At 44.2% G+C, this 23,772-nt stretch overlaps 1 protein-coding gene and 1 pseudogene across 4 annotated transcripts in view; one reads left to right on the top strand and one right to left on the bottom strand.

Moving 5' to 3' along the window:
• Positions 1-1,706, bottom strand: part of LOC129828981 (histone acetyltransferase p300-like) — a 48,026-nt gene extending 46,320 nt beyond the window's left edge. For 3 of the 4 annotated variants that reach the window (XM_055890340.1, XM_055890341.1, XM_055890342.1), the window contains exon 1: positions 1,161-1,706. In XM_055890340.1, coding sequence (XP_055746315.1) covers positions 1,161-1,254 — 94 coding nt within the window. In that variant the 5' untranslated portion in view covers positions 1,255-1,706. The remainder of the gene's footprint in view (positions 1-1,160) is intronic. The other variant, XM_055890343.1, reaches the window with a different exon arrangement.
• LOC129828505 (lethal(3)malignant brain tumor-like protein 2) lies at positions 1,639-23,738 on the top strand (annotated as a pseudogene).
• Positions 23,739-23,772: the final 34 nt, after the last annotated feature.

Here is a 23,772-nt window from a genome sequence, read left to right as displayed (position 1 = left end):
TTAGCATCTGCAGAAGGCCATCTAAACATATCACAGTGGTAAATCCTGTGGCCCAGTTCTATGTTTGACCACTGCAATTTTACGTTTTTGTATAGGTTTTACGTTTTTGTATTAGTCCTCCAGTCTCTGCCACACATCTTCAGAAAAACTAGTTAATGGCAATTTGAACATAATCACTCATTCAGCAAGCTAGCTACATGGGCCTGTTGCAGTAGTAGCTAGCTATGTAATTAACATCGTTAGCTAGCTAGTCATCGTTAATAAAACTAAGTTAGCTTAGTGGGAAACATGTAACGTTAACAAGTATCCAGGTGAACGAAACTTCACCAATTAGTTTGCTAACTACCGTTATCGGTTGTTATATATATATAGTTAACGTTAATTAACTAACTTTATTAAATACTATCTTTGAGGAGGTAAAAACGTCAGTGTTGCAGTTAACCTTAGTTGGTGTGCTTACGGGCTAACTAACGCGTTAGCATTGAATGGCGATGAGAGCTTTGTCACAACTCGCTTTGAAAGTTCGCTAGCGAACTGACTAAAGAGCTCACTAGCAACCTAAAAAATAACTAGTTAGCAAAGTAAGTTACTTGGCTAGGCGAATTAGCCAATTTACTTGTAAGCGAGTTGAACGATGTGTTTCATTGATTGCCACTTAGCTGAATTAGTTACCTCATTTAGTATAAAATGATTTTAAAACCATTTGCCACACCGATCACTACAGTAGCTAGCTAACGTTAGCTAGTTACTTAAAAATAGTTAGCTAGCTGACGTTAGCTAGCGAGTTCTGTGTCGCTTAAAGGAGAGCGTCCTTGTCAATCTCGGGGATAATAATTTAAAATAATGTTTGCCGTATTGGCATAACATCTTAAACTGACAGTATTTATTACCTAAATGCTAACGACAAATAATGTAGCAAACTACCAATGCAGCAAGCCCCGTATTCGTAACTAGCTAGCCAGCGTTCATCGTAGTACTGAAATTACTACTAGCCTACTGCTATGCAAGTCCGACACACACATTCGCTAGCTAGCGCGACAAAAACAGTGGGCAATTACACGGCCCCTTTTCCTTCCGAATAATACCACAATAATTGAAAATACTACAAAATAAACAAAAAAAACAATACCCCTAACAAAAAAAGATCTAACAATATTTACCGTTTCCATCGCTGGCGGAGGCAGAAAGTGCCGGAGAGGATAGTTTAGGCCTCTTGGCTGAAGGCGGGCCAGAGTCCAGAACGTTCTCGGCCATATTTTTTCGAATTAAAAATATATACGGAATCCACAACCGGAGACGTTTTCACGTATTTTGAACCTTAATTTTCTTTTTGATTCCACAATTGTGACTTTTCCCCCTCCTTTTGGGGAAGTCCCGTGTAAAAAAAATACTCCTTAACTGGGTTCGCCTCTCGATTTCAGCTTCGGCGTATCAACCCCCTCCCTAGTCTGATTTTTTGTTCTTTATAAATTGCCAGCGGAGGAGGAGGGGGGTCGGTATGGGAGACACACGTAGCGGCTCTCCTCTAAACTCATATAACGTTAGCCTCATTTGATGCGAGAAAATTGTCCCAAGGTTTATCTTCCATGATTGTACGCGACCGTCATTTCTGCCACCCTTACCATAAGGTGAACATAAATGTCGGGTAGCAAACCCTTGTTGGTTGTGGTGTGGTGTGGTCGCGGGCGAAGAGGTGATGCGAAAAAATATACCAGCGCAGCTGCAATTTTTTGGGAATAGAATAGCCTATTATCGACAGGGTCTGGGAAAATACAATTGATAAAAATTGCATTTCAATAGCCTATATGTTGCAATGCAACAAATATGACAATGTATCTGGTTAAATCAGAATTGCAACTGCATGCATGGTGGTAAATGATGGATATGCTATCAAAGCATCTGAAATACCATGTAACCATATAATTAGGAATTAGAACACTTTAATAGGATCTCTATGTTTGCACCATGCAACAACTTACACTATATATACGAAAGTATGTGGACACCCATTCAAATTAGTGGAGTCGGCTATTTCAGCCCCAGCCGTTTGCTGACAGGTGTATAAAATCGAGCACACAGCCATGCAATCACCATAGACAAATATTGGCAATAGAATGGCCTTACTGAAGAGCTCAGTGAATTTCAATGTAGCACAGTCATAGGATGTCACTTTTCCAACAAGTCAGTTCGGTCAAATTTCTGCCCTGCTAGAACTGCCCCGGTTAACTGTAACTGCTGTTATTGGGACAACGGTTCAGCCGTTGTAGGCCACACAAGCTTACAGAACGGGACCACCGAGGGCTGTAGCGCGTAAAAATCGTCTGTCCTCAGTTGCAGCACTCACTACCAAGTTCCAAACTGCCTCTGGAAACAACATCAGCACAAGCACTGTTCGTCTGGTGCTTCATGAAATGGGTTTCCATGACCGAGCAGCCGCAGATAAACTTAAGAACACCATACTTCACCATCTGTCAGTCCGACGGACAAATCTGGGTTTGGCGGATGCCAGGAGAATGCTACCTGCCCCAATGCATAGTGCCAGCCTTAAAGGTTGGTGGAGGAAGAATAATAGTCTGGGGCTGTTTATCACGGTTTGGGCTATGTCGCTTAGTACCAGTGAAGGGAAATCTTAACGCTACAGCATACAATGACATTATAGCCGATTCTGTGCTTCCAACTTTGTGGCAACAGTTTGGGGAAGGCCTTTTTCCTGTTTTAGCATGACAATGCCCCTGTGCACAAAGTGAGATACATACAGAAATGGTTTGTTGAGATTGGTGTGGAAGAACTTGACCCCATCAAACACCTTTGGGTTGAATTGGATCTCTGACTGCGAGCCAAGCCTAATCGCCCAACATCAGTGCCCGACCTCATTAATGCTCTTGTGGCTGAATGGAAGCAAGTCCCCGCAGCAATGTTCCAATATCTAGTGGAAAGCCTTCCCAGAAGAGTGGAGGCTGTTATAGCAGCAATCAGGGGACCAACTCCATATTAATGCCCATGATTTTGGAATGAGATGTTCGACGAGCAGGTGTCCACATACTTTGGGTCATGTAGTGTGGATCTCTAATATAAGCTGATCAGCGTGCTGATCAAGCTAATCGGGGAGCTAACGCAAGTCTTCTGGGTCCAGACAAGGCTACTCATCACAGCTCACCAAACCACCGATCCGGTCTGTAACATATTCTTATCCTCTTCCCTCCACAGCGGTGTATGAGATGTGTGGTTTCAGTGGGAGCGGAGACACCTTCTTTTCCAAGACCAAGCGTTTCTGCAGCGTCTCCTGCTCCAGAGCCTACTCTTCCAACTGCAAGAAGTCTTCTATCCTGGCACGGCTGCAGGTGAGAGAGAGAAGCAAGGCACAGGTGATGATCGGCCTCCAAGTACAAAATGTCTTTCTGTGTGTACAGGTGGTGAGGCTAGATTTGTATAGACTTTATACTGTATAGCCATTTATATAGCAACACCCTCTTCTCCACTCCTTGTTCTATTTTCTAAAGGGACCCCCCCCCCCCCCCCCCCCCCCCCCCCTCCCCCCCACCACACCCACCACCAAGAAAGCCAAGGTGCTGACTTAGACGGCCTGGTACCCCCAGATGGGGAACATGATCGCCTCTCTGGGCAATAGTCAGGACAATAGCTCCAGCTCTACTGGACAGGATGGTGAGACCACTTAGAGGGCTTTTCCATTGCTGGGTTTTTACACAGGTGTTTGACCTAAAGACTCTTGTGTTTCTATTGTGGAAAAGCCACATTATTGACAGACACATACATAGACTGTTAGTTAAAACATCACACCATTGCAGCCAGGAAGGAAAATACTCTCAATAATTTTATGTAAGTTACAAGATGTGAAACATTTAGTTCCTCTCTGAGACTTGTCCAGTATTATCATCCCCTTTCCCTCTTGCTATATAGTTGCAGCAACAGGAAGCTTTGACTGGGGTGCTTAGTGGAGGAGAGAGGCTCTGTCGCTGGTTCAGACTTGTGAGTCTTCCTCTGATCTTATCTTAAGCTATACCATACAGAAATTTGATTAGCAAAACCTTTAGTATGTTAACCGAGAGTCGATCTAATTCGTTATTTTTTTAAATCCCCATCAAAATCTGTCCATTTAAGCTACAGCAATCCACTGCATTCGCCGATGTCGCCCTTCCGCATCTGTGGTGAAAGGTGGCAGAGCTAGAACGGTGTTAGTTAGATCGAGACATCCCGAAAACCGGCCTTCACACGAAAACGTCTGTTAAGACCCCTCAACGGAAAGATGAGACTCTCACGAACACGTACGTGTTGGTTGTTTTGCCTCACAATACTAGTCTGTCGGTAGCCCACTTAAAAAATGAATGTAAGTACTGTGCATTCGGAAAGTATTCAGACCTTTGTTATGTTACAGCCTTATTCTAAAATTGATTAAATTGCCCCCCCCCCCCCCCCCCCCCCCCTAAATCTACATACAATACCCCATAATGAAAAAGCAAAAACAAGTTTTAAGATCTTTTTGCAAACATATCAAAAATAAAAAATGGATAATCACATTGTAACGGCAGTCCTCCTCCTCTTCATCTGAAGAGGAGGAGTATTGAGGGAACCAAGGCGCAGCGTAGTGAAATTACATAATTTATTAACGAAAACACGAACTTGACTAAACTAACAAAACAACAAATGATGTAGACAGACCTAGACGACGAACTTACATAAAACAAGAAGAACGCACGAATAGGAAACATAGGCTACACAAACCGAACAAACCGTAAACAGTCCCGTATGGTGCAAACATATACACAGACACGGAAGACAATCACCCACAACGAACACTGTGAAAACGCCTACCTAAATATGACTCTTAATTAGAGGAACACCAAACACCTGCCTCTAATTAAGAGCCATACCAGGCAACCCAATAACCCAACACAGAAACAGAAAACATAGAATGCCCACCCAAACTCACGTCCTGACCAACTAACACATATAACAAACTAACAGAAATAGGTCAGGAACGTGACATAACCCCCCCCCATAAGGTGCGAACTCTGGGCGCACCAGCACAAAGTCTAGGGGAGGGTCTGGGTGGGCATCTGACCACGGTGGTGGCTCAGGCTCCGGGCGAGGTCCCCACCCCACCATAGTCAATCCCAGCCTCCATCTTCCCCTAAAAATGTCCACCCATATCTTACCCCCACAAAATCCTCTTGGTAACATCCATGACAGGGACAGCACCGGGACAGAGGGATAGATCAAGACAGTGGGATAGCACAAGACAGAGGGATAGATCAGAATATAGAGGTAGATCAGGATAGAGAGGGAGATCAGGATAGAGGGGCAACTCCGGACTGAAAGGCAGCTCCGGACAGAGAGACAGCTCTGGACTGAGGGGCAGTTCTGGGTATATAGCCGTTTCTGGCTGAAGGGCAGCTCATGGCTGACTGACGGATCTGGACGCTCATGGCAGGCTGACGGCTCTCGACGCTCATGGCTGGCTGACGTCTCTCGACGCTCATGGCTGGCTGACGTCTCTCGACGCTCATGGCTGGCTGACGTCTCTCGACGCTCATGGCTCTCTGACGGCTCTGGCTGCTCAGGCTCGCTGGCGGCTCTGGCAGATCCTGTCTGGTTGGCGGCTCTGGCAGATCCTGTCTGGTTGGCGGCTCTGGCAGATCCTGTCTGGTTGGCGGCTCTGGCAGATCCTGTCTGGTTGGCGGCTCTGGCAGATCCTGTCTGGTTGGCGGCTCTGGCAGATCCTGTCTGACGGACGGCTCTAGCGGCTCCTGTCTGGCGGGCGGCTCTAGCGGCTCCTGTCTGGCGGACGGCTCTGTAGGCTCATGGCAGACGGGCGGCTTTGCAGGCTCATGGCAGACGGGCGGCTCAGACGGCGCTGGGGAGACGAATGGCTCAGATGGCGCTGGGGAGACGGATGGCTCAGATGGCGCTGGGGAGACGGATGGCTCAGATGGCGCTGGGGAGACGGATGGCTCTGGCCGGATAAGGCGCACTGTAGACCTGGTGCGTGGTGCCGGAACTGGAGGCACCGGGCTAAGGACACGCACCTTCATGCTAGTGCGGGGAGCAGGGACAGGGCACACTGGACTCTCAAAGCCTACTCTATACCTGGTGCGTGGTACCGGCACTGGTGGCACCGGGCTGAGGGCAAGCACATCAGGATTAGTAGGGGGAGAAGAAACAGTGTGTACAGGGCTCTGGAGACGCACAGGTGGCTTAGTGCGTGGTGCCGGAACTGGAGGCACCGAACTGGATACACGCACTACAGGGAGAGTGCATGGAGGAGGAACAGGGCTCTGGAAGCGCACTGGTAGCCTAGTGCGTAGTGTAGGCACTGTAGGTACTAGGCTGGGGCGGGGAGGTGGCGCCGGAAATACCGGACCGTGCAGGCGTACTGACTCTCTTGAGCATTGAGCCTGCCCAACCTTACCTGGTTGAATGCTCCCGGTCGCCCGACCAGTGCGGGGAGGTGGAATAACCCGCACCGGTCTATGTAGGCGAACCGGGGAAACCATGCGTAAGGCCGGTGCCATGTATGCCGGCCCGAGGAGACGCACTGGAGACCAGACACGTTGAGCCGGCCTCATGACACCTGGCTCAATGCCCAATCTAGCCCTACCAGTGTGGGGAGGTGGAATAACTCGCACTGGGCTATGCACTCGTACAGGAGACACCGTGCGCTCTACTGCGTAACACGGCGCCTGCCCGTACTCCCGCTCTCCACGGTAAGCCTGGGAAGTGGGCGCAGGTCTCCTACCTGCCCTTGGCCCACTACCTCTTAGCCTCCCCCCAAGAAATTTTTGGGTGTTACTCACGGGCTTTTTGGGCTTCCGTGCAAGACGCATCCCCTCATAACTCCGGTTCATCTCTCTCTTTTCCTCCGCTCTCCGAACTGCCTCCAGCTGTTCCCATGGACGGTGATTAACTTTAGCCCATGGTCCTTCTCCGTTAAATACTTGCTCCCAACTCCACAAGTCCTGTACACTCTCCCGTTGCTCGAAATTCCGCTGCTTGGTTCTGGATTGGTGGGTGATTCTGTAACGGCAGTCCTCCTCCTCTTCATCTGAAGAGGAGGAGTATTGAGGGAACCAAGGCGCAGCGTAGTGAAATGACATAATTTATTAACGAAAACACGAACTTGACTAAACTAACAAAACAACAAACGATGTAGACAGACCTAGACGACGAACTTACATAAAACAAGAAGAACGCACGAATAGGAAACATAGGCTACACAAACCGAACAAACCGTAAACAGTCCCGTATGGTGCAAACATATACACAGACACGGAAGACAATCACCCACAACGAACACTGTGAAAACGCCTACCTAAATATGACTCTTAATTAGAGGAACACCAAACACCTGCCTCTAATTAAGAGCCATACCAGGCAACCCAATAAACCAACACAGAAACAGAAAACATAGAATGCCCACCCAAACTCACGTCCTGACCAACTAACACATATAACAAACTAACAGAAATAGGTCAGGAACGTGACACACATAGACATGTGTTCAGACCCTTTACTTTGTACTTTGTTGAAGGACCTTTGGCAGTGATTACACCCTCAAGTCTTCTTGGGTATGACGCTACAAGCGTGGCACACCTGTATTTGGAGTTTCTCACATTCTTTTCTGCAGATCCTCTCATGCTGTCAGGATGGCTGTGGAGCGTCACTGCACAGCTATTTTCAGGTTTCTCCAGAGATGTTCGATCGGGTGCAAGTCCGGGTTCTGGCTGGGCCACTCAAGGATATTTAGAGACTTGTCCCGAAGCCACTCCTGTGTTGTCTTGGCTGTGTGCTTAGGGTTGTTGGCCTGTTGGAAGGTGAACCTTTGCCCCAGTCTGAGGTCCTGACGGCTCTGGAGCAGGTTTTCATCAAGGATCTCTCGGTACTTTGCTCTGTTCATCTTTCCCTCGATCCTGACTAGTCTCCGAGTCCCTGCCGCTGAAAAACATCCCCACTGCATGATGCTGCCATCACCATGCTTCACCGTAGGGATGGTATTGGCCAGGTGATGAGCTGTGCCTGGTTTCTTCCAGACCAGATAATCTTCTTTCTCATGGTCTGAGATTCCTTTCGGTGCCTTTTGGCAAACTCCAAGCGGGCTGTCATGTGCCTTTTACTGAGGAGTGGCTTCCGTCTGGCCACTACCATAAAGGCCTGATTGGTGGAGTGCTGCAGAGATGTTTGTCCTTCTGCAAGGTCCTCCAATCTCCACAGAGAAACTCTGGAGCTCTGTCAGAATGACCATTGGGTTCTTGTTCACTTCCCTGACCAAGGCCCTTCTCCCCCGATTGCTCCGCTTGGCCGGGTAGCCAGCTCTATGAATAAGTTTGGATCCACCGAGACTCTTCCATCTAAGAATGATGGAGGCCACTGCGTTCTTGGGGACCTTCAATGCTGCAAAAGTTTTTTTGGTACCCTTCCCCAGATATGTGCCTCGACACAATCCTGTCTCAGAGCTCTACAGACAATTCCTTCGACCTCGTGGCTTGGCTTTTGCTCTGACATGTGTAACAGTTTAACTTTACGTCCGTCCCCTCGCCCCGACCCGGGGAACCAGGGACCCTCTGCACACATCAACAACAGTCACCCACGAAGCATCGTTACCCATCGCTCCACAAAAGCCGCGGCCCTTGCAGAGCAAGGGGAATCACTACTTCTAGGTTTCAGAGCAAGTGACGTAACCGACTGAAAGGCTGCTAGCACACACCACCGCTAACTAGCTAGCCATTTCACATCGGTTACACATGCACTGTCAACTCTGGGACCTTATATAGACAGGCGTGCCTTTCCAAAACATGTCCAATCAATTGAATTTACCACAGGTGTACTCCAATCAAGTTGTAGGAACATCAAGGATGAATTTTGAGTCTCATATTAAAGGGTCTGTAAATAATAAATACTTATGTAAATACAGTATTTCTGATTTTTTTTTTATTCAATAATTGTTCGCTTTCTCATTATGGAGTATTGTGTGTAGATTGATGAGGAACAATTTTTATTAGTCATTTTAGAATAAGGCTGTAACGTGACACAATGTGGAAAAAGAGAAGGGGTCTGAATACTTTCCGAATGCACTGTATTATTGAGATCAATCTTTTTGGGAGCCCAGATAATTGATTTATAAATCCCATCATTGGATGGTTCGTGACTTGGGTTTGGCAAGGGACTTCATAGGCCAGCACAGCTGACCTAAGTTGTAAATATAAAAAAAGGAGTTGCATGGTAATGTATGTGTCTTTCAAATCTTGGAAGGTTCTCAAGCCATTACTGTCCATGATATCTGCAAGGATATGGATTCCACATTTGTACCATTGAGGTTATGCAAAAGGCCGCCCTTCAGACCACAAGGCATTATTGTGAAATATTGTTGTATGGGCATGCCATTTTGATTCCCAGTTACATTGTTTGAAATTTTTGCAGCAAATAGAGATTGTCGAGCAGAAATGGGACCAAAGTATAGTTTACATTGTTTAACAGATATATCAGTGAAGACCACCTCTTCCATGGCAATAGGATACACTGTATTTCTCTCTATACCTCAGCCAGTTGGTGGAATAATCATGCCTAAACCAATTTAGGATCGGACAAAATTCTAGTGCCTGGAAATACCATTTTAAAGTTTGGTACGGATAGTCCCCCTGCGTCTTTCTATTTTGTAATTTTACCCGGGATCGCTTACCTTGCAATATACATTTTGAAACCACAATATGGATTTTTTTCTCAATAGTAAGAAGGGGGAGACAAAGGAAGGATTTAACTACATCAATTCAACCGTGGCAATATATTCATTTTGACAATTGATATGCTGCCGGTTAATGCAACTGGGACTTTAGTAGGCTTGGGCGGCATAACTTGTATATCGGGGTATTTGGAAAAAGCCACGGGATGGGTTTAACACCGTCAACTATTTATTTTTTGACGTTTTTAAATCCATTTGAATTACCTGCAGTCAACTTGTGCAATTCTTTAGGACAGTGGTTCCCAAACTGGGGCGCGCAGTTTTTTTTATTGAGGAACTCAGCCCGGCTTTAAACTTACTCTTGAAAGTTGTAATAGTAGAATTTCAAAATTGTTTAGTGCATCAGTTTTCCTCTTGTCACGTCAGTCATTGCATACCTTAGAAAGCTATTTATAACTCGTCAGAAATGTCCAGATCAACTAGCCAATGTCAGCTAACATTTTTTTTAATTTAGGTTTCTTAGCCCATAGATATTGTTGTACTTTTTTTTGTACATTTTTGCTTTAGAACTGCAACATTTTCTTTGCACTCCATGACAAAATGTGTAGAAATGCAGAAAAATATGCTTTAAACATGCAAAATTCTCTCTACCAACGAGAGCTGTGAACAGTTTGCCCATATAAATAGACGCGTGGGATGTTCCCAAATGCTGGAAGGGAAAACGTTTTGGCACCCCCGCTTTAGGAGATAACGCAGATTGCTTTCTTCATTTCACCTGTCACATTATTTAATGTTATGAAGATTACCATAGTTTCCCAGAACAGTTGAGTCAGTGTCACGCGTTCGTTTGTAAATAGCACAACGCGAGAAAGCAGCAGGTGAGTCCAAAGCATTCTTTATCTATCGGCAAGTCACTGTTGTGCGGCGCACATGAGGTGATAAAGTTACACTTGTATGCAATGCAAACATTTTGTACTGAAATCAGATATCTTATAATGGCTTCCATACTCACCGTAAATGATTCGTTAGCTATTAACTATGCTTGTATAACTTTATGAGCTGGAATTGACAGTCTTAGCAATTTGTTATTTTTCCGCTTGTTAGCATTTATCTAACAGCGTCTGTGATTTCGCTATTAGTTTGTGCAAATTTTGCTAGCATTCTGGTAATTGAGACCCAATTGTCTTTTCTTGCTTTTATGGCGCCTCTTGTTTGCTATGCCGGTAATACCCTAAATCCTGGTATGAGAGAAGGAAGGCATGACGATTTTGAAAATCTGGATACCGGCCAAGTCTAGATGTTAGTTATCTACTGAGGTCGGATTGAATTGATTTGAGCGTTGTGTTAAAGTTTCTGGCAATGGGTTTATCTAAGGAAGGAAATATATAGACTAACGGTCAAAAGTTTTAGAACACCTACTCATTCAAAGGTTTTTCTTGCTTATTACTATTTTCTACATTGTAGAATAATACTGAAGACATCAAAACTATGGATTAACACATGGAATAATGTGGTAACCAAAAAAGTGTTAAACAAATCCAAATATATGAAGCTGGTTGAGAGAATGTTAGAGTGCAAAGCTGACATCAAGGCAAAGGGTGGCTATTTTTTTTTAACACTTTTTTGGGGGTTACTACATGATTTCATATGTGTTATTTCATGGTGTTAATGTCTTCTACAATGTAGAAAATGTAAAAAATAAAGAAAAACCCTTGAATGATTAGGTGTACTAAAACGTTGACCGGTAGTGTGTGTGTGTGTGTGTGTATATATATATAAATATATGTGTATATATACACACACTACCGGCCACGTCAGAAGTTTACATACACTTAGGTTGGAGTCATTTAAAACTCGTTTTTCAACGGGTCCATAAATTTCTTGCTAACAAACTATAGTTTTGGCAAGTCGGTTAGGACATCTACTTTGTGCATGACAAGTAATATTTCCAACAATTGTTTACAGACAGTTTATTTCACTTATAATTCACTGTATCACAATTCCAGTGGGTCAGACTGTGCCTTTAAGCAACTTGGAAAATTCCAGAAAATGATGTCATGGCTATAGAGGCTTCTGATAGGCTAATTGAAATCATTTGAGTCAATTGTAGGTGTACCTGTGGATGTATTTCAAGGCCTACCTTCAAACTCAGTGCTTCTTTGCTTGACATCATTGGAAAAATCAGCCAAGACCTCAGAAAAAAAATTGTAGACCTTCACAAGTCTGGTTCATTCTTGGGAGCAATTTCCAAATGCCTGAAGGTACCACATTCCTCTTTACAAACAATAGTACGCAAGTATAAACACCATGGGACAACTCAGCCGTCATACCGCTCAGGAAGGAGACACGTTCTGTCTCCTAGAGATTAACGTACTTTAGTGTGAAAAGTGCAAATAAATCCCAGAACAACAGCAAAGGACCTTGTGAAGATGCTGGAGGAAACGGGTACAAAAGTATCTATATCCACAGTAAAACGAGTCCTATATCGACATAACCTGAAAGGTCAATCAGCAAGGAAGAAGCCACTGCTCCAAAACCGCCATAAAAAAGCCAGACTAAGGTTTGCAACTGCGCATGGGGACAAAGATCGTACTTTTTGGAGAAATGTCCTCTGGTCTGAGGAAACAAAAATAGAACTGTTTGGCCATAATGACCATCGTTATGTTAGGAGGAAAAAGGGGGATGTTTGAAAGCCGAAGAACACCATCCCAACCGTGAAGCATGGGGGTGGCAGCATCATGTTGTGGTAGTGCTTTGCTGCAGGAGGGACTGGTGCACTTCACAAAATAGATGGTATCATGAGGTAAGAAAATTGTGGCTATATTGAAGCAACATCTCAAGTCATCAGTCAGGAAGTTAAAGCCCATGCATACTTCCAAAATTGTGGCCAAATGCCTTTAGGACAACAAAGTCAAGGTATTGGAGTGGCCATCACAAAGCCCTGACCTCCATCCTATAGAAAATGTATGGGCAGAACTAAAAAAAAGCATGTGCAAGCAAGGAGGCCTACAAACCTGACTCGGTTACACCAGCTCTGTCAGGCGGAATGGACCAAAATTCACCCAACTTATTGTGGGAAGCTTGTGGAAGGCCACTTGAAATGTTTGACCCAAGTTAAACAATTTAAAGGCAATGCTACCAAATACGAATTGAGTGTATGTAAACTTCTGACCCACTGGGAATGTGATGAAATAAATAAAAGCTGAAATAAATCACTCTACTATTATTCTGACATTTCACATTCTTAAAATAAAGTGGTGATCCTAACTGACCTAAGACGGGGACATTTTTACAAAGATTAAATGTCAGGAATTGAAAAACTGAGATTAAATATATTTGACTAAGGTGTATGTAAACTTCTGACTTCAACTGTGTGTGTGTATATATATATAAAATAAATGAATGTTTGGGATACCATAAATAGAGATGTAGTTCTTATCGGGGTTTTGAGGCAGAAGGGCAGATTTGGTTAGATTTATTTTAGAACTTGAGATGGAGCTGAATTTGATCTTCAAAGCATTTTGGAGGGATTGAGATACTTTATCTGGACAATGTAAGATATTATTGGTGTAATAATGAGATGAGAATCCCATAGAATTGAGAGATAGTGTAATTTCTTTCGATTGTCGAATTGCCTGGGCCAGGGGCTCCATAGAGAATAAAAAATAACAGAGGTGAAATGGGATCACCCTGCCTGCTTTAATTGTGCTCCTAGATTTATTTGTGTTTCTACATTTCTATTTAGGAGCACATCATGTAGTCCTTGTAAAAAAAAATGTCAGTGTAGAGCCCTGAACTGTCATGTTGTATAATGATTGGAGATAGATGCAGGAATGCGTCATAGTTTTTTATTTTCTCCACCCAAACAGAAGAGCGAGGTGTAAATCTCTAAAGAATACACGGGACGAGACCCGTAAAACAAGTGCACAATAACACGTTGCATGGAAGCCGATACAATAGCACAGGTACTCACATGACCAAAGGACATGGTAACAAGGACAATGAGGAACAGAGGGCACATATACACACATACTAATCAGGGGGAATGGGAACCAGGTGTGCGTAATGAGACAAGACAGTCCGGGGTTAGTGGTAATGAATCCAGTTCAGTGACGCCTAGAAGGCCGGTGACGTAGACCTCCTGAGCTGGTGAACCGAATGTGCAACAGTACCGGGGCGGATCCGTGACTTGAACTCCGGGCCGGAACTACGTATGAGGACAACGAGGTCCGGACATCCGTCATTTTTTTCTATGTATAATTTTGGAACTCCGTCGGGGTCTCGCCTTACTGTTGAGTTAGAATAGTAGAATACAAAAGGTCAAATTTCGTAACTTAGTTGTGCATCAGTAGTTTTCATCTTGTAATATGACACTAACAGTCACCCAATTTGCTCATGTCAGTAAAACAAATGTAGATAGGTAAATTATTTTAGTCACACTCAGATATCATATTAACATTGCATAAATCATAAATCAAAATGACTTATGCCATTGCTGTAAAATTGCAAAATCATGTGTTCTGTAAAGCAAACTAATTTGTTTACTTTTTGGTAATATTTTTTTCTGCTAACAGATCCCTCTTTATACGTATTCAATTATCTCCAGACCGCACTAAGACCCTGGTTACGGCGCTGCCTGAACTATAATAATAAATAAGCCGTATCACTCAGCATTTTGTGGCAGGGCAGGCACTTTGCTGATTATTGATCTAGTTGTAGAACTGTTGATCTGTTTTTACTATTGCATCATGTATCTAAATTATTTATTAGAACATACATTGTTGAAAAGATGCAGGTCACAAAAATTAAATTAAATTCAGCAATATACCACATTACTTCATACTAGTAATCCATTTATTGTTTTAGAAACATTACAAAGCATGCTCAGCCATTAATTTATTTATTTAAAAAAAAAAATGCAATTATGGCAGAAACAACATTTTGTCTGGTTAAAAAAATCTGAGTGGCTAGTATTTTTGATCTACCTGTCACAGTGGCTGGTGGACCAAAAAGTACATTTCCCACCCTGATCCCAACCCTGCAGGTGCAACTATGTGCCCAGTGGGATGACATCACAGTGGGGTTAAAGGTGGAGGTCCTGAATACCAGTGCCATCCTGGCTAGTAAGGTTTAATAGATTGCCAGCATCAGCCAAATACACTGAAACTGACTGATCTGAAATGGCCCCCTTTCCATATACAGTGTACAACTTTTGAGTGCATTACACAGGGAGCAATGTTCCATTTTAGGAATCATACTGAGACCTCAACATGATGTTTAATGTCAAGTACTGTATGTTACAGTTTACCTCTCTGTGGTCTAGCTCTCTCTCCCTCTGTTTTCCAGGCTACAAAGCTCGGTAATGGGGCTTTGTGGAGGACAGCAGCCTGGGCTCTGGAGACATGTACCCCATCGGATGGTGTGCCATGACCGGCAAGCTGCAGGTGCCACCATAGGGTGAGTGACCTCCACAATAAAGAGCATTATAGGTATTAACATTTCAGGTGAAATGTCAGTAAAAACAAACAAGTGTATGTGTGTGTATATATATATCACACACACAGTTGAAGTCAGAAGATTACATACACCTTAGCCAAATACATTTAATCTCAGTTTTTCACAATTCCTGACATTTAATCCTAGTAAAAATGTCCTGTCATATGAAACGTCAGAATAATAGTAAAGAGAATGATAGATTTTATTTCAGCTTTTAATTCTTTACATGCTACCAAATACTAATTGAGTGTATTGCCTTTAAATTGTTTAACTTGGGTCAAATGTTTTGGGTAGCCTTCCACAAGCTTCCCACAATAAGTTGGGTGAATTTTGGCCCATTCCTCCTGACAGAGCTGGTGTAACTGAGTCAGGTTTGTAAGCCTCCTTGCTCGCACTCGCTTTTTCAGTTCTGCCCACAAATTTTCTATAGGATTGAGGTCAGGGCTTTGTTATGGCCACTCCAATGCCTTGACTTTGTTGTCCTAAAGCCATTTTGCCACAACTTTGGAAGTATGCTTGGGGTCATTGTCCATTTGGAAGACCCATTTGCGACCAAGCTTTAACTTCCTGACTGATGTCTTGAGATGTTGCTTCAATATATCCACATACTTTTCCTCCCTCATGATGCCATCCATTTTGTGAAGTGCACCAGTCCCTCCTGCAGCAAAGCACCCCCACAACATGATGCTGCCACCCCCGTGCTTCACGGTTGGGATGGTGTTCTTTGGCTTGCAAGCCTCCCCCTTTTTCCTCCAAACATAACGATGGTCATTATGGCCAAACAGTTCTATTTTAGTTTCATCAGACCAGAGGACATTTCTCCAAAAAGTACGATCTTTGTCCCCAAGTGCAGTTGCAAACCGTAGTCTGTTTATGGCGTATTTGGAGCAGTGGCTTCTTCCTTGCAAAGCGGCCTTTCAGGTTATGTCGATATAGGACTCGTTTTACTGTGGATATAGATACTTTTTTACCTGTTTCCTCCAGCATCTTCACAAGGTCCTTTGCTGCTGTTCTGGGATTGATTTGCACTTCTCGTACCAAAGTACGTTCATCTCTAGGAGACAGAACGCGTCTCCTTCCTGAGCGGTATGACGGCTGCGTGGTCCCATGGTGTTTATACTTGCGTACTATTGTTTGTACAGATGAACGTGGTACCTTCAGGCTTTTGAAATTGCTCCCAAGGATGAACCAGACTTGTGGAGGTCTACTATTTTTTTTCTGAGGTCTTGGCTGATTTCTTTTGATTTTCCCATGATGTCAAGCAAAGAGGCACTGAGTTTGAAGGTAGGCGTTGAAATACACTGCTCAAAAAAATAAAGGGAACACTTAAACACAATGTAACTCCAAGTCAATCACACTTACATTTACATTACATTTAAGTCATTTAGCAGACGCTCTTATCCAGAGCGACTTACAAGTACATACATCCATACTTTTTTTTTGTACTGGCCCCCCATGGGAATCGAACCCACAACCCTGGCGTTGCAAGCGCCATGCTCTACCAACTGAGCCACACGGGGCTACAGAAATCAAACTGTCCACGTGACCACAGACCACTTCTCAGTTCCTATGCTTCCTGGCTGATGTTTTGGTCACTTTTGAATGCTGGCGGTGCTTTCACTCTAGTGGTAGCATGAGACGGAGTCTACAACCCACACAAGTGGCTCCATGCCTCCATGTGCTTGCCAGAGGTAGCCTGACTGCCATTAGGTACCGAGATGAGATCCTCAAGACCCCTTGTGAGACCATATGCTGACACAAGCACATTTGTGGCCTGCTGGAGGTCATTTTGCAGAGCTCTGGCAGTGCTCCTCCTTGCACAAAGGCGGAGGTAGCGGTCCTGCTGCTGGGTTGTTGCCCTCCTACGGCCTCCTCCACTTCTCCTGATGTACTGGCCTGTCTCCTGGTAGCGCCTCCATGCTCTGGACACTACGCTGACAGACACAGCAAACCTTCTTGCCACAGCTTGCATTGATGTGCCATCCTGGATGAGCTGCACTACCTGAGCCACTTGTGTGGGTTGTAGACTTCGTCTCATGCTACCACTAGAGTGAAAGCACCGCCAGCATTCAAAAGTGACCAAAACATCAGCCAGGAAGCATAGGAACTGAGAAGTGGTCTGTGGTCACCACCTGCAGAACCACTCCTTTATTGGGGGTGTCTTGCTAATTGCCTATAATTTCCACCTTTTGTCTATTCCATTTGCACAACAGCATGTGGAATTTATTGTCAATCCGTGTTGCTTCCTAAGTGGACAGTTTGATTTCACAGAAGTGTGATTAACTTGGAGTTACATTGTGTTGTTTAAGTGTTCCCTTTATTTTTTTGAGCAGTGTACATCCACAGGTACACCTCCAATTGACTCAAATTATGTCAATTAGCCTATCAGAAGCTTCTAAAGCCATGACATCATTTTCGGGAATTTTCCAAGCTGTTTAAAGGCACAGTCAACTTAGTGTATGTAAACGTCTGACCCACTGGAATTGTGATACAGTGAAATAATCTGTCTGTAAACAATAGTTGGGAAAATTACTTGTCATGCACAAAGTAGATGTCCTAACCAACTTGCCAAAACTATAGTTGGTTAACAAGAAATTTGTGGAGTGGTTGAAAAATTAGTTTTAATGACTCCAACATAAGCGTATATAAACTTACGACTTCAACTATATATATATATATATATATATCTCAGCAAAAATAGAAATATCCTCTCACTGTCAACTGCGTTTATTTTAAGCAAACTTAACATGTGTAAATATTTGTATGAACATAGCAAGATTCAACAACTGAGACATAAACTGAACAAGTTCCACAGACATGTGACTAACAAATTGAATAATGTGTCCCTGAAAAAAGGGGGGGTCAAAATCAAAAGTAACAGTCTATCTGGTGTGGCCCGCAGCTGCATTAAGTACTGCAGTGCATCTCCTCCTCATGGACTGCACCAGATTTGCCAGATCTTGCTGTGCGATGTTACCCCACTCTTCTACCAAGGCACCTGCAAGTTCCCGGACATTTATACGGGGAATGGCCCCAGTCCTCAACCTCCGATCCAACATGTCCCAGATGTGTCCGATGATGCTGTGACACACTGCCCCAGACCATGACGGACCCTCCACCTCCAAATCAATCCCACTCCAGAGTACAGGCCTTGGTGTAACGCTCATTCCTTCGATGATAAACACAAATCCGACCATCACCCCTGGTGAGACAAAACCGCGACTCGTCAGTGAAGAGCACTTTTTGCCAGTCCTGTCTGGTCCAGCGATGGTGAGTTTGGCGACGTTGTTGCTGGTGATGTCTGGTGAGGACCTGCCTTACAACAGGCCTACAAGCCCTCAGTCCAGTCTCTCTCAGCCTATTGCGAACAATCTGAGCACTGATGGAGGGATTGTGAATTCCTGGTGTAACTCGGGCAGTTGTCATCCTGTACCTGTCTTGCAGGTGTGATGTTCGGATGTACCGATCCTGTGCAGGTGTTGTTACACGTGGTCTGCCACTGCGATGACGATCAGCTGTCCTCCCTGTAGCGCCGTCTTAGGCGTCGCACAGTACGGACATTGACATTTATTTCCCTGGCCACATCTGCAGTCCTCATGCCTCCTTGCAGCATGCATAAGGCACATTCACGCAGATGAGCAGGGACCCTGGGCATCTTTCTTTTGGTGTTTTTCAGAGTCAGTAGAAAGGCCTCTTTAGTGTCCTTAGTTTTCATAACTCTGGCCTTAATTGCCTACCGTCTGTAAGCTGTTAGTGTCTTAACAACCGTTCCACAGGTGCATGTTCATTAATTGTTTATGGTTCATTGAACAAGCATGGGAAACGGTGTTTAAAACCTTTGCAATGAAGATCTGTGAAAGACAGGGTCCTGAAAAAGGGACGTTTCTTTTTTGCTGATATATATATATATATATATATATATATATATATATATATATATATAGTACTCTATAAATAAAAATGTGTGGAAGAGCAAGCTTTTTTAAGCAGTATCTGACTGCAGTATCACGGGGGCTTTAAGCAGTGTTGTGTCATTAATGGTGAAGACTGTTATTTTATCAAATCAATTCTCTGTAATTATTATTACGTGATTAAACTAATCATGTACATTTAATTAACTGGGAAGTCGGGGCACCACGGAAAATCTTCAGATTACAAAGTTATAGTTTTCCAAATATAACTCTATAGATATTTTAATCTGATCAATTAGTCTATCAATGAATTATTCTTTACCCTTACGCGAGTCTCATTTCAAGCGTAAACTATGAATCATCCATACACACTTAAAAATCATACAATGTGATTTTCTGGATTTTTGTATTAGATTCCGTCTCTCACAGTTGAAGTGTACCTATGATAAAAATTACAGACCTCTACATGCTTTGTAAGTAGGAAAACCTGCCGATTTGGCAGGTTATCAAATACTTGTTCTCCCTACTGTATGCCACAAACGGTCGCTCATTTGGAAAAGCAATGTATTGTATTTACGTGAGGCTCTGGTTTGCCCTGTCCTTTGTGGAATCTTCTGGGTTGTATTGTGTGGTCTATCTCACTCTGGAGATTGGTCCATGTCGGTCAGTGTTCTCATATTAGATTTGCTACCTTTCCAGCTGCAGTCTGTTAGGCTGTCATCTAGGACTCACTTCTTCTTGGTTGATCAATAGTTCAGAGTTCATACCATTTCACGTGTAGAGCAAGATCCCATGTTTCCTGGCCTGTAGGTTGACATCAGAATTAGACCCTTTAAAATCGTTCTCAAATTCTGGGATGGAGTAGAATTGCGCGAGAGTATCCCTTTGTCTTAGTGTGAAACTCTCTCCATACTGCATGGCCAGGGAGAGTCTCTTTACGGAATTTATGACGTGGGGGTTAAGTTGTAAAACTGCCCCCCCCCCCCCCTAACAGGAGAGGGGGGTTGTTCACATCTCTGCTAGCCAATTCACTGAAAGGGCTAGCGTCATGACAGTTGTGTCCCCTTTCTAGCTTTGCACTAGAGCATCCCAGACTGGAAGGAGTACCTGATGAACCGGCTGGAACTCTGCCTGTGGATTTGTATATGAAAGTAACACTTGTGACAAACATACTGCCTTTTCTCTGTGATAAAACCAACCAAATTACCGCTGCCCCTTTTTTCTCTAATGACCTTTCCTTCTCACTCACTCACTCACTCTCACACACATACAGCTGGCAGAGTGTATGAAGGGTCTGTTCCGTACTGGAATGCATGTGGTGGACCGGACTCTGGTGAGCCTGGACGCGACTGGTGGTGGTGGACACTGTAACCGGGGGCCACCTCAAACTTGTCTATGATGATGGGGAGCAGGAGGCCCATGGGGAGCCCCTCTCTGACTTCTGGTGTCATATGTGGAGTCCCCTACTGCACCCAGTGGTCTGGTCCAGCAAATTGGGCCATGTCATCAGACCAACTGGTACGTGATTAAACCAAACGGTACACTGTTTTTTAAAATAAAGTTGAACATTGATGATTAACTTTTTTCCCCAAACATTGACCACCCAACATTCCGTAAGGTGTCTCTGCATGCCACAACTGCTTGTTTCATGACTGTGAACCTTTAATAGCACTGCTATGCTTAACTATGACCCCCCACCCATAGCCCAGGACTGTGTACATGGAGGCTTCTTTGAGGTGGGGATGAAACTGGAGGCCATCAACCCTCTAAACCTGGGCAACATCCGTGTGGCCACTATACACAAGGTAACAGGAGATAACAGGAGTTCGCTATAATGGCTACTTCTAGCTAGCAGACTAGTGATTCAACCTGATGAAACAGGTCTCTTTCTGTCTCAGGTGCTGTTGGATGGCTACCTCATGGGGGGCATTGATGGCATAGGTGTTGGGTCTGACTGATTCTGCTACCACACTATCTTCTATGTGATACTACCCAAGGGATACTGCTAAAAGCACAACATACAGCTCACACCACCCCCTGGTAATATCCTACTCTCTTTCTCCCCTACTTTCTCGCTCTCTTCCTATTTCTTGTTGCTCTGGTTTACTTTTCTGGGCAAACGCCACCTGCTCGGTGAATCTATGATAAGAATGAAGTCAGTGGTTCCCTATGCTATGTCATATCGCTTACACAAGTGGGATATTCATCTTCTCCACCAGGCCATGAATGGAAAATCTTCAACTGGGCCAAATACCTGGAGGAGAAGGGAACCATAGCTGCACCAGTATGGCTCTTCAACACATTTTTATCTACCAAGTATCATACAGGTGCCCAGCTTACAGTATATAGACTTATGAGATGCTATTCATACTCAAAGAGAGGTTTGGGAAACACTATTCTAATTCTGCATCTATGGTGTGTATGTGTGTGTCTTACAGGACAGCTCGAGTCACGGCTTCGCTCAGAACATTAAGTTGGAGGCAGTGGACCTGATGGAGCCTCGGCTGGTGTGCGTGGCCACCGTGAGGCGCTGTGTGAGCCGGCTGCTGCTGCACCTTGACCTTGATGGTTGGGAGCCAGACTTTGACCAGTGGGTGGACTTCCAGATATCAACCCTGTGGGCTGGTGTGAGGTCACAGGATACCAGCTCCAGCCACCCATTGGACCAGGTAATAACTGAGGACTCGGAGGGATGTGTGGAGAGACACGCACAGGCACGCGCGCACACAGTCCACACTATTTGCTGTTATATTGATGCACGCTTTGCGTGTCGTTTGATTGGCATGTGTTTGTGTTCTCCTTTTCGTAGATCCTGTTGCAAGTCGCAAGAAACACAAGCCTACGGGGAAAAATAGTAAGTTCTCCCAAAACCCTCCCGCACCACAGATACTATCTAAACCAGATAACCCGCTTTTAGATTCAACGATGCAACTCAATACTTATTCATCTGTCATAACCCTCTCTCTTTTCCCGTTCCAGAGAAAGGGATGGTTAAGAAGAAACTGGCAAACCTTCTCTCCAAGAACCGCCCCCCCCCCCCCCCCCAAGCTAGCCGAGCCAACGGTCTGAACCAGAGGCTGGAACACCAGAACAGTTAGACCCCACAACTCTAATACAGCAGATTAAGGCTGAGCCTGAGGAGCAGGAGAGTGAGTAGACGCATACCCTTTCAGTTACAGTCCATACAAGATGAGGTTGATAACTTGGAAGAGTGGGGAGATACAGATTATTATTGAATGCCTGTCACTTATATTAATTGCTCACAGTGTTTGTGTCCTCTTTTTCTCGCTCTCACTCTCTCCAGTCATAGCAGTGAGGGTGGAGATGGCTACCCCTATTGCCCCCACCCTGCCAGAGGCCCAGGTCCCTCCACTGTGGTGGTCAAGCAGAGCCACAGGTAGAGGACTAGCAGAAAGCAGAGCCTCAGAAGATGGAACTTCAGAACCCCAAAAGGCAGATCAGAAGAAGCAACAGACAGAGGTGGAATATTAAGACTCACTGATATTAATATACCCTAAAGGCAAACCACAACCATTTGCCAAATTGACCATAGATGAGTGTCTATGGGCAACTTCATTCTACACTACTTCACAGCCTGAGATCACTACACTACTGATCACCTCAACCTGAAGATCAGATGGTTTTACCTAACCCATACTTGTATTTATGGATGCAGCATCTCTTAAATGTTAAACTGTCACACAGAGACACAGCTCAACAGAAAGGCAAGTACTGTGACACAAGTTAAGGACATTCGTTCGTTCATACACTGATTGTTCAAAAGCACTCACAAACTTCTACAGATGCACAATCGAGAGCATCCTGTCGGGCTGTATCACCGCCTGGTACGGCAACTGCTCCGCCCACAACCGTAAGGCTCTCCAGATGGTAGTGAGGTCTGCACAACGCATCACCGGGGGCAAACTACCTGCCCTCCAGGACACCTACACCACCCGATGTCACAGGAAGGTCATAAAGATCATCAAGGACAACAACCACCCGAGCCACTGCCTGTTCACCCCGCTATCATCCAGAAGGCGAGGTCAGTACAGGTGCATCAAAGCAGGGACCGAGAGACTGAAAAACAGCTTCTATCTCAAGGCCATCAGAATGCTAAACAGCCACCACTAATATTTAGTGGCCGCTGCCAACATACTGACTCAACTCCAGCCACTTTAATAATGGGAATTGATGGAAATTATGTAAAAATGTATCACTAGCCACTTTAAACAATGCCACTTAATATAATGTTTACATACCCTACATTACTCATCTCATATGTATATGTATATACTGTACTCTATATCATCTACTGCATCTTGCCATCTTTATGTAATGCATGTATCACTAGCCACTTTATGTTTATATACCCTACATTACTCATCTCATATGTATATACTGTACTCTATACCATCTACTGCATCTTGCCTATGCTGTTCTGTACCATCACTCATTCGTATATCTTTATGTACATATTCTTTATCCCTTTTCACTTGTGTGTATAAGGTAGTAGTTGTGGAATTGTTATGTTAGATTACTTGGTTATTACTGCATTGTCGGAACTAGAAGCACAAGCATTTCGCTACACTCGCATTAACATCTGCTAACCATGTGTATGTGACAAATAAAATTTGATTTGATTTGTTCTTTGTTTTATATCCAGATTCCTTTCTT

Source organism: Salvelinus fontinalis, chromosome 30 (assembly GCF_029448725.1).
Source record: "Salvelinus fontinalis isolate EN_2023a chromosome 30, ASM2944872v1, whole genome shotgun sequence".
In the NCBI taxonomy this organism is placed as follows: domain Eukaryota; kingdom Metazoa; phylum Chordata; class Actinopteri; order Salmoniformes; family Salmonidae; genus Salvelinus; species Salvelinus fontinalis.
The sequence above is the reverse complement of the archived record's forward strand: the minus strand, read 5'-3'. Positions and strand labels throughout refer to the sequence as shown.